The following is a 12,437-nucleotide window of genomic DNA, read 5'->3' as shown; positions in this document are numbered from 1 at the left end:
CTGCTTTTGTAGAGTTTTTTTCCCCCTAGCGTTGTTTAGTTTTCCCCCTTGAGTTTTGGTACGGAAGAGATGGTTGTAAAAACTTGGGAGGGGGCTCTCATTCAATTAGAAATTAAAAGGTACTCCCGTATAATACAGAACACACTCGTGAAGTGAAGTTAGGTTAATCCTAATGAAATATACCAAAATCTGATGAAAATATAATACTTTAGTAACAAAATTATGTAAACTACAACTTAGAAGTATAGAAAGCAGGTCGCCTGGAACACATTACATTAAATACCTAACATAACCTAACCAAAATACTTACTTTATATATTAAATATCTAATAAAAATATACCTACAACTTAGATTTCAACTGAGTTGTAGCTAATAGTCTCCGAATACAGACAGCTATAAACCGGCTTTTCGCTGATTCAACTGAGCAAACTTCTCGAGTGTGTTCTGGATTGTACAGTATTACCCTTAGAATCTTAGTACACTTTTTTAGGGTTAAAAGTGACAAATGGGCGACCAGCCCCTCACCAATGTTTTTGCTATCCTCGCTGTAGTCCCCTTCACCGTAAAGTAGCAAGGTAAATAAAATTCATCAATGTGTACCCAAACTACGAGACAACCTATCTGTAGTATCCCATGGACAGCTTGAGGGATTGAGTTAAAAGTTTCAGAGAATGTTGGGGGAAGGTGACCTTAAGTTTTGTGCTAAAATTTTAGCAGCAAAAATCATGATAAAATACTTTTTTCCAGCCTAGACCAAAGAGATTCACTGGACTTTGAATTTTTTTTTTTTATCTTTCCAAGCCGGCAGACTACAAAACTCGTGACGCCCAGAAATAGGACGGTATATTTCATATCTCTGATCACATTGACAATTACATTCATAAGTCTCTCAGCCAGGTGAACCCAGATGCATTAAAAAAAGATTTGAAAGTTAATTTTGGCTGTATCGATTCGTGACACACAAAAATCAGTGTACAATGTTTTCTCCGGATCACTTTCTCCAAGTACCTCGCTCTTTATGATAAAGTTTATTTTTTGTACTAGTTATTTAAGAATGACTCCTGAATCACAAAAGCCGTCTAATTAGAATAATAAATTCTTTTAAAAGTTTTAGAAAAACGCAAAAAAAATTTAGCGCAAAGAACGAGGTATTAATGAGAAGGTAACCCTCCTCATATACGTAATAATTTCTGTCCGTGTTAAGTTTTAATGTTGCTCCTTACTTTCAGTTGAAAAATCTTGTTTTTTATTTAATTATGTAAAGAAACAATCAGTTACAGCAAAATAAAGCATGAAAAGGTTGTTTTACAAAATGCTGGATTAATATATACGTGTAAAATTAAAAGTCTCTTAAGGATGGGGGTCAGAATAACTTCAGCCCTACAGAAAGCCGAACGTTTATTCCATATAAATGAGAGCAACCTTTCCCATCCACTACAAATTCTATTATTGAAGTGCAATTCTTTAGTAATTTTGTTCTTCAGTAGAAAAATCAAAAACAGCCGTTAAAACATTTCTATAGAAATTAAGCGAAATGAAACTAATTTTTTCAAAGAAAACAGAGTGACCTATTGTAGAGGTTTCGGTACGAATATATTATAGCCACCACACTCAAGTTCTTGGTCTGCGTAGAACCGGTTTCGCTCTGTATTCCAGTATGTACTCGATGATAATTAGCTTAGTCTGAGAGAGAAAAACTGCAATGTAAATACATTTCAATTAAAAATTTTATATATAGAGGTAATATTTCGGTTAGGTTAGAAACCATTTATACCATTTACTATAATGCGTTCTGCGAGGCCTGATTTCCATTGTAGTTTCCATAAGTTTCTTACCAAAGTATTATATTTTCATCAGGTTAGGTATATTCCATTAGGATTAACCTAACTTCACTTTTTGAGTGTGGTGGCTATAATACGTAAGTACCGAGGTTTCAGGCTCTTATCCTCAAAAATGTGGAGTTTTCCTTTTTTATTTTCGAGGAAGAAGCTCGCAAAAGCATGCTTATTTGTTTTTTCCCCAATAGTTATCGCATTGAACCATTTGTCTTAGAAAATCGGGAGAAGGCTCAAAGGTTCAGTTAAAAGTTGAACCGCTATTTTAACCATATATTGACCTTCCCAGTTTCAGGGGCAGTATTGCTGTGTGAAGGCACATTCAAACAGTTCGTGGTAACGAACTGTAGTAAGGAGCGACCCGGCTCAATAGTAACCAAAACTCAAAAAAATTGAATTTTGATATCAATAGTTACATCAAAAGAATCGCATTTTAATGCTGATTTTAAATATATAAGTTTCATCAAGTTTAGTCTTACCCATCAAAAGTCAAAAGCTTGAGAAAATTTGCATTATTTAAGAAAATAGGGGGAAACACCCCCTAAAACTCGTAGAATCTTAGCGAAAATGACACCATCAGATTCAACGTATCAGAGAACCCAACTGTAGAAGTTTCAAGCTCCTATCTACAAAAATGTGGAATTTTGTATTTTTTGCCAGAAGACAAATCACGGGTGCGTGTTTATTTGTTTTTTTTTCCCAGGGGTCATCGTATCGACCAAGTGGTCCTAGAATGTCGCAAGAGGGCTCATTCTAACGGAAATGAAAAGTTCTAGTGTCCTTTTTAAGTGACCAAAAAAATTGGAGGGCATCTAGGCCCCCTCCCACACTCAATTTTTTTCCAAAGTCAACGTATCAAAATTTTGAGATAGCCATTTTGTTTCACATAGTCGAAAACCTTAATAACTATGTCTTTGGGGATGACTTACTCCCCCACAATCCCTGGGGGAGGGGCTGCAAGTTACAAACTTTGACCAGTGTTTACATATAGTAATGGTTATTGGGAAGTGTACAGACGTTTTCAGGGGGGATTTTATTTTGTTTGGGGGGTGGGGCTGAGGGGAGGGGGCTATATTGGAGGATCTTTCCTTGGAAGAATCTGTCATGGGGGAAGAAAAATTCAATGAAAAGGGCGCAGGATTTTCTAGCATTACTATAAGAAAACAATGAAAAATAAACATGAAAACGTTTTTTTCAAATGAAAGGAAGGAGTAGCATTGAAACTTAAAACGAACAGAGATTATTACGCATATGAGGGGTTCTAAAAATACTTTAGCATAAAGAGCGAGGTATTTAGGAGGAGATAAATACCTCGCTCTTTATGCTAAAGTATTTTTAGTAATTTCAGGTATTTATTCTCCGGCCTTTCTGATTCAGGGGTCATTCTTAAGGAATTGGGACAAAACTTACGATTTAGTGTAAAGAGTGAGGTATTAACGAGGGTACAAACCCCCTCGTATACATAACAAAAATATAAGATTATGAAAGTTTGTTACGTAAGTTAATTCTTAAGTTGCGTATATTTTTTACTAATAAAAACATTCGTTAAAACATAAAAGTTCTAGTTGCCTTTTTAAGTAACCGAAAAATTGGAGGGCAACTAGACCTCCTTCTCCACCCCTTATTTCTCAAAATCGTCTGATCAAAACTAAGAGAAAGCCGTTTAGCCAAAAAAAGAATTCGTATACAAATTTCATTTTAATAATTTATGTGCGGAGAGCCAAAACCAAACATGCATTAATTCAAAAACGTTCAGAAATTAAATTTAAAAAAAACTAATTTTTTTAGCTGAAAGTAAGGAGCGACATTAAAACTTAAAACGAACAGAAATTACTCCGTATATGAAATGGGTTGTCCCCTCCGCAATCCCTCGCTCTTTACGCTAAAGTTTGACTCTTTGCCACAATTCTACTTTTTAAAACAATTAAAAGCTTTAGCGTAGAGAGCGAGGGATTGCGGAGGGGACAACCCATTTCATATACGGAGTAATTTCTGTTCGTTTTAAGTTTTAATGTCGCTAAAAAAATTAGCTTTTTTTTATTTAATCACTTCGAAAGATTAACATAGCCCTAATTCACACAAAATAAACGGATGGTATAGATATTTATTCTAAAGCTTCATTCAACCAAGTTTATAATATTGATGCTTACTAAAATTATGCAAAATGGTGTATAATTGCATATCAGCTATTACAGAATAAGGCCGGTGGGCCACTTGGAAGGTGGAGGGGGTGTGGTGCCTAATGTCTCAGTTTGCCTTGAGGGAGTGTGCCTGAAGTACATTTTTATATCCATATTTTCTAACTCCGTTAACCTTTAGATAAATACAGAAGAGGGTCTAGGGGGAGGGAGTATAAATTTTAAGCTACTTTTATTTGGAACAAGCCTGAATATGGTTGCTTCGCAATGATAGCTTTATCTTATTGTAGACAATATGTTTTCATTGCACCATAAAAGATCATATCCATATGTTTTTCGGCACAAAACGTAAAGGGGTGGGAGAGGGGTATCTTCAGCGCCGTTAGGGAATTTCCTGGGAGGAAGGAGGCAAATACTACCAGGAGGTTTGTCTTTATCGAAGTTATAAGGGAAACATTGGGCTTTGTGTTTATTTTTTTATTGAATTAACAATTCGTGAACACGAACTGTTGGCAAGATGCGAGTCGTTCTAGCCTAATATTAATCAAAGTTTTTAATAACAGAGTTTTCATGGGAATATATACATTAGAAGAATTAGTTTTTCATGGTTATTGCAATTTACAAAAGTAACGGAATTTAAAGTTACCAACAAAAAGTTAAGAGCCTGAGAAATTTGTCCCATTTTTTTTGGTAAAAGGGAGAAAACAACCACCCAATAGCACATTCATTCCTAAGGACGCATGTAGTACAAACCAAAAAAATGATTATTATAGAAACTTATAATGAGTATCGCCAGGATATCTCTAGCGAATGGTTACTAGAACTTTAAATTTCAGATCGAATTAAATAAAAAAGAAACAATTCTTACTCCATATATGAAAGGGGCTTTTCCTCCTCAACGCCCCGCTCTCTATGCTAAAGTTTTACTCTTTCTCTTAGCTCTACTTTTTAAAACAGTAAAAAACAGTAAAAACTGTTTGATGAACCATTCAAACGTTCGGTAAAATTCTGCTTTAGTTACTTTTTGCTATTTTGGAAAGGAGTTAGGTTAGGAAAAAGAAACTTTCAGGTCTACATGGAGACCTGATGGGTCTACAGGCTAATGTAAATACTGGGAAGGTATTTAAAGTACCCACCTCCACTCCTTCTCCCTCTAGAGGGCCCTGACCTTTGATAACCTTTAAAAACCTTCGTGTTATAAAAGTGAAACTACTCAAAATAGATGTCCTGCTTGAATGAAATACAACAAAACTGTTTTCAGCTTCAAAACGTTGCTCAATTCCAATTTATGAGGTTACAAAAACCTGCAAATATATTTCCTAAATTTAGAAAAAAAGATTGATATGGCTTAAAATTTTACTCAAATAACAGGAATTCCACTTTCAGAACTAAAACAGAGAAGAAGAAACTGGTAACTGCAAATTAAGATAAAATGTTTTTCTGTCAAAATTCCAGTAGAATAGGCCACCTTCCCATCTATTCTGGGTAAATTTATAGCAAACCATATAACTGGCTTTCGTGTAAAGTGAATATACCACTCGATGCCTTTTTTATGCTCTTTACAGTATAATAATCGCTTCTACCTTAAATTGATATTTAAAAATGATGAATTTTCAAAAATTTATGGCAGTTCATATAACTAACTTACAAACAAAGCGAACATACCACTGCAATACTACTACAAACATACTACTGCAAACTCACCGTTGTGAAGTTATTCCGGCCCAAATATTCTTGTATTTACACATATAGAATTGCAATCATTTCCGTTTTCGTTGATCGGATATTTGAAATCGCGAATCTGTAATAGTTTAGAAACAAATTTTGGCTATATATTTGCACATTAGGGGGATGGGTGTAAAGCATAGCATATATTAAATACGTAAACTAACCATTGCTGTATTTAATATATGCTATGCTTTACCCCCCCCCCCTAATGTGCAAATATATAACTCCATAACGGTGAGTTTGCGGTAGTTTTGCAAGAGAGAAAAGATGTTCCAAAAGTCAAAATGCGTCTATTAACAATAGTTTCATGACCCAAAACAATTGTTCAGGTAATACCAACATTGACCGAAACAGTAAGTTTGAGATCAATGTTTTAAGTTTGAGACAAATATTTTTAACCTTTTTTATACCCCATATTTAGGTCATTTTTAAGAGCTCAAAAAGTGCTTAAATTCTAATTTGAGGTAGAAGCGATTATTATATCCGTAAATAGCATGAAAAAGGCATTGATTGGTATATTCACATTAGACGAAAGCCAGTTATATGGTTTGCTATAATTTTACCCTATTCTGTCACTTGTCTCTGTTTCTCTCATGCTAAGCTGAAAGAAGCTAACGAAGAAACCGGTTCTATAGTGCGCAACTGGATGAAGAACTTAACACAGGTGCTATATCATGTACCCCCAAAAATATAAAAGGCTACCTTGGAGACATATCTCTCTAACTCAGGTAGTGCTATTGCGCTGGTTATATTTCCGGTTCCTCAACATAGGATTAACTTACCGTCCCGGCACAAGCATTAGAAAGAGAAAAGAATCTTACCATTGTAATTATCATATGCAGTTGGTGTATATTCCGTGGGATGTTTATTGGTTGTATAGTTCACAATGAGAGATGTTTTTCCGACAGCACCATCTCCAACTAATACACATTTTACAGCACCTCTGACACTACATCCTCCAACTCCTTTCTGATCTTTATCCGAGCCCATTTCACTATAGTTATCAGCGCCCCAATACCTGGGTGACATTTCTTGATTTCATTCAATACTATAAAAATAGTAAGCTCAATTAAAAAAAAACTTCCTAGTCTAACTAAACAAAGGCAATTGAGCTATGGAATGGTAGTATTTGTGAACTTATTCGAAACCCGTTTCAGTGACGCCGTCCGCTTTTATATTAATCGCCATTCTTGTTCACCAATTTCGGGTCGATGATTCATACTCATTGAAGCGAATTATTTATGTAACCATGCCAACTATGTATATCTTAAAAATAACAATCTTCAAAATTTACTGTGAAGACAGTGACAGTAATAATACGAGCAACTATAATTCATACTCATAATTATGAATAAGCAAAGCATTCTAGTGATTAATTTCAGAAACACAGGTCTGTATCCAGGATTTTTCTTTTTTTTGGGGGGGGGGGGGTACAAAAGATTTTTCGGGGGGAGGGGATACACAAAACATAAAAAAAAGTTTATATCCATTTCTGTTACGTTTTTACGAGTCAGACAAACATTTAGGGGGGGAGTGGTTCAAATCCCCTAGCCCCTCCTTGGATATGGCCTTGGACACACACTCTGAATTTGGAATTGGATGTGAGGGAGGGGAGAGTGTGTCAACTGTGGAAACAAATTGTTATTCTTTTGTGTGGTACTTCCGTACAATCCTGAACACACTCAAGAAATGAAGTTAGATTAACCATAGTTAAATATACTAAAATATGATGGAAATATAATATTATAGAGATATTATAGTATAATAGTAACTTTTCTCATTTACGCATTTATAACTTATATCAATTTGATATCTATCAAGCAGTTTAGGGTAACGAAATGTAAGTAAGAAGCGACTCGGCGTAATGTAACTGAAACTCTAAAAGAAGGAATTTCGATAACAGATAAATTCATTTAAAGAATTGACTTTTTGTGCTGACTCCAAAAATATAAAATTTATCAAGTTTAATGTTACACTTCAAAGATTGCGCCAGGGGAAAGTGGCTTTTTCTGCCATTTTGTGGCACCAAATTACGATCTTGTCCCAAAGAGGACTAAGTTGCTATCAATTGAAGTAACTGAGACAGCCAATTGATTTAAAAGTACCGAACAACTATATTTCGACCTTGTCATATACAGAGGAGATAATGCGCACAGTCACGCATTCGTTCCTGAAAAGTCACATAGCCCGTACAGGCTAAATGGTTAATACTGAAATTTATCAAAATCCTTGATTTATCTAAGTTGATTCATTTGATTTTTACATGAGATCGGGTTAGTGGTGCATAATGCCGTATCAACTACTATAGAGACTGATTGGTGGGTCATTGTGACGGGGGGGGGGAGATGCCTAAAAGAGCGCTTTTCAATAACCAAATTACACATCTCTCCATGGGTCTTTAGATAAATTTAGAAAAGGGTTTAGGGCAGAAGAATTTAATCTAACAAATTCCTTCATTTAGACTAAGCCTGAATAAGTGTGCTATGAACAGAAACTGATATCTAATCTCTCTTGATTCCCAGGAATATTCTTGGTCTACCCCTTTATTATTGGAGCTAATGGAAGGGGGCGTATTGGTGCCCCTCTCATCCTATTTGGGGAAGTACCTTCCTTCTTATTGTGGAAAAAGGTTTCTGAAATTAATTTTAAAGCCTCATTTAACTAAGCTGATTTACTTCACATTTTATGTAAATATGGAGCGACCGAAACTCCGAAACAAAAGACAGTGAAACTCTAAAAAACGGAATTTTGACATAGATACATCAGAAATAGATCAGGAAATAGATACATCGAAAGAGTTAAATTTTTATTCTGATTGAAACATATAAGTTTCATCAAGTTTAGTCTTACCCATCAAAAGTTACGAGCCTGAAAAAACTTCACCTTATTTTCAAAAAAGGATAAAACAACCCCTAAAAGCCACAGAATCTTAATGAAAATCACGTCATCAGATTCAGAGTATCAAAGAACGCTAATATAGAGGTTTAAAGCTCCTATCTGCAAAAATGTAGAATTTCGTATTTTTTTTGCCAGAAGAAAGATCACGGATGGGTGTTTTTTTTTTTTTTTTTTTTTTCAGAGGTGATCGTAAAGACCCAGTGGTCCCAGGAAATTGCGAGAGCCCATTCTAAAGGAAATCAAAAGCTCTAATGGAAGGGCTGCAAATTATGAACTTTGCCTATTTTTTTACATATAGTGTTGGTTATTTTTTACGATACGATGCGATACTTCATTAATAAACACAATTATAAATCTTTACTTTATACATCAACTGCACTGATGGTAAAACATACGTTTTTGTTGGCGTGCAGTAGTAAAAATTAACCATTTTCTAAACACACCAAAAAACAGTATAATAAATAACTAACAAAAAAATAAAAAAATATACCACAAAAAAAAGTTAAAAGAAAAAAGATCAATCTCCTCCACAATACCCCCTCCAAAAAATACCACCCAAGAACACTACTCCCTCACTACCACCCATCCACTCACTCCTTCCTACCATCCATCCATCCACTCCTTCTAACCATCTCCGACCAACCAGACCTCCCTACCACCTCCTATCTCCTCACAAATAAATACAAATTCATCCATTATTTATTAAATATTCTTTTAAAATTTCTCTTAAATTCTAGAAGATGCTCAGCCGCCCTGATGCTCACTGGTAGAGAATTCCAGACTAAAGTTCCAAGAAACTGCAATCGAAATCCTGATCTTGTGTTACTCTTAAGCTCAATCATCAATTTATCACTATCCCTCGTATCATATTCGTGAATATCATTGCTAGCACGGTAAGTGTCACGAAAAACACTTGGGACTAAATTATGCACGCACTGGAAGCGAAAACTGCTGCTTGATAATCTCGCAGTTGGCCCACATTAAACCAATATAAAGACTTAAAACAACCACTTGTGTCATTCACATCCTTGACATACTTGCCTATGATCCTCACGGCATTGTTCTGAAGAATCTGGACTCTTTTGAAATTACTGTAAAAATTGCTGCTCCAAATCAGACAGTCATATGAAATATATGGGCAAACAATTGAGTGATAAATCATTAGTAGAATCCGTTTAGGCAAGAAATGCTTCAATCTACGAAGCATTCCAACTCCTCGGGCAATTTTTGAAGAAATAATATCAATGTGATGCTTCCTTGAAAGGTTCGAAATGAAAAATCCTAAGTATCCCACTATATGAACTTGTTGAATAGGCTTTGCGGATAAAATAACTAGACCTCTAGCATCAACTGATATGTCTACTCTGCAGAAAGTCATTAGAAATTACTTTTTCAAGTTGACACACAACAAGCTAAGGTTCATAAGAACCTCCAACCTTTTCAACGCCTCATTCGCTTTCAGCACAACTTCTTTGATCGATTTAGATCAATTGGGAAGCATTCAGACGGTTTCAGGGGGATTTTTTTTCTGGTGGTGGTGGTGGAGGGGTGTCATGGGGAGGAGGTTATGTGGGAGGACCTTTCCATGGAGAAATTTTTCCTGGGGAAAGAAAATCTTTCATGAAGGGGGTGCCAGATTTCCCAGCATTGTTCAAAAAACGATCAGAAAGTAAATATAAAAAAACAAGTTTTTTTTAAATGAAAGCGTGGAGCAACAATAGAACTTTAATCAAACAGAAATTATTATGTATATGAGGGGGTTCGCCCACTCGTCAATATCTCACTCTCAAACAAATACAACGTAGAGACAATAGGGAAAATTTTTTTCAAGACAGTGGAAATTATTTATGTAGATATTTCGGCCCTATGTCCAAGGGCAGTCTTCAGCACAATACAAGAATAAGAGAGAAACTATATATATATAATATATATATATATATATATATATATTTTATATATATATATATATATATATATATATATATATATATATATATAAAAGAACTTACATCAAATTGTGAGGATTAAAACTGAATAATTAAAAACACTTTTTAAAACTTTTTTTTTTAAATAGCCCTAGCATCCTTACTTCAACGAAGTTCAACCAGGACTGGTAAAAAGAATGAAATGAGAATATAAGCTCATTCAAACTAAAGAGAATAAAATGATTAGATGCAATTTCTTAAAGCTAATCTTGCTTCTTTAGCAGCCTGTCTCAAAGGCCTTTTCGTAGTTGGTTCAGTACTATTATAAATCGGTTTACAATAATCGGTACAAATATAGATGTAACTATTTCAGAGGAATTATTAAAAAACAAAATAGAAGAAAATTACCACTCGATCGAGACTTCAGCGACAGGAATTGATTGTGAAGTTTTAATGACTCTTGTTAAAATTTGTAATAAGTTTTCTATGTATTTTCAATTTCGCGATTCTTTTTATCATCAAAAAAATGGGTTACCCATGGGGGCACCTTTATCCGGGCTACCAGCATATATTTACTTCGAGAATCTTGAGAATTGGGCATTGAATTCTTATTTTTTTAAAACACGTCTATTGGGGTCGTTATATGGATGACGTAATTTCAATTTGGAATTATGGGGAAGCTGAGCTTCGGGGCTTCTTAGATCATCTTAACACTTATGACCGAAATTTGCAGTTCACCCTAGAAGTTGAAATTGAAAATAAACTACCGTTTTTAGATGTATTAATTATTCGTAATGCTAATGAACTAGATTTTACTATATATCGAAAGCCAACACAAAACAATAGATATCTTCACTTTAATTCAAATCACCCCCCACAAGTTAAAAGAGCGGTTGTAACTTCCCTCATTGATCGTGCCCTGAATATTTGCTCTAATTCATATATAAATGCAGAAATAAACTTTATCAGAGATATTCTTTTTGGTAATGGATACCCCATTCCTTTTGTTAATAAAATAGTTAACCGTAGAATAAAAAGACATTCTTGTAAAATCGAAGAAGATACTTCACAATGTGAGGCTACTGATAAGCCCTCAAATATTGTCTATCTTCCGCATGTCCCAAAGATCACAACAAAATTAAAAAATATTTGCACAAAAAATAATCTGTACGTAGTTTTTACTAATAATTTTAGCATAAAAATGACATAGACAAGGCCTTAATTTCAAATAGCTCCAACAACTCCTTTGATTCTGCTTTAGGTTGGCATATATTTAATAATCCGTCCCATATAATACTTTTTGAAAACTCTTCACTGATTAGTAATGATTTGGGAATAAAACAGGTGGTTCGAGAATCAATCGAAATTAATCTCAAAATAAATAATAATATTTCTTTGAACAGGGACTTGGGGGAATACTCACTAAGTTCTTTATACTCACATTTAATTAAAAATGATCTAACAAAATATTTTACTAAACCGATTTATAATAGTACTGAACCAACTACGAAAAGGCCTATGAGACAGGCTGCTAAACAAGCAAGATTAGCTTTAAGAAATTGCATCTAATCATTTTATTCTCTTTAGTTTGAATGAGCTTATATTCTCATTTCATTCTTTTCGCCAGTCCTGGTTGAAATTCGTTGAAGTAAGGAAGCTAGGGCTATTTAAAAAAAAAAGTTTTAAAAAGTGTTTTTAATTATTCAGTTTAATCCTCACAATTTGATGCAAGTTCTCTCTCTTATTCTTGTATTGTGCTGAAGACGGCCCTTGGACATAGGGCCGAAATATCTACATAAATAATTTCCACTGTCTTGAAAAAATTTTTACCTATTGTCTCTACGTTGTATTTGTTTGTTATGGAAAGGCAGTGTGGTCTTCGTCGCTATTTTATATCTCACTCTTTGTGCTA

At 34.5% G+C, this 12,437-nt stretch overlaps 1 protein-coding gene across 3 annotated transcripts in view; it reads right to left on the bottom strand.

Moving 5' to 3' along the window:
* The window catches only part of LOC136027075 (cell division control protein 42 homolog), a 68,928-nt gene that overhangs the window by 48,386 nt on the left and 8,105 nt on the right, over positions 1–12,437 (bottom strand). For 2 of the 3 annotated variants that reach the window (XM_065704013.1, XM_065704015.1), the window contains exon 2: positions 6,524–6,750. In XM_065704013.1, the coding sequence (XP_065560085.1) occupies positions 6,524–6,731 (208 nt within the window). In that variant the 5' untranslated portion in view covers positions 6,732–6,750. Of the gene's footprint in view, positions 1–6,523; positions 6,818–12,437 lie in introns of those variants that run through there. The other variant, XM_065704014.1, reaches the window with a different exon arrangement.

The sequence above is a fragment of the Artemia franciscana genome, chromosome 5, assembly GCF_032884065.1.
Source record: "Artemia franciscana chromosome 5, ASM3288406v1, whole genome shotgun sequence".
Classification (NCBI taxonomy): domain Eukaryota; kingdom Metazoa; phylum Arthropoda; class Branchiopoda; order Anostraca; family Artemiidae; genus Artemia; species Artemia franciscana.
The sequence above is the reverse complement of the archived record's forward strand: the minus strand, read 5'-3'. Positions and strand labels throughout refer to the sequence as shown.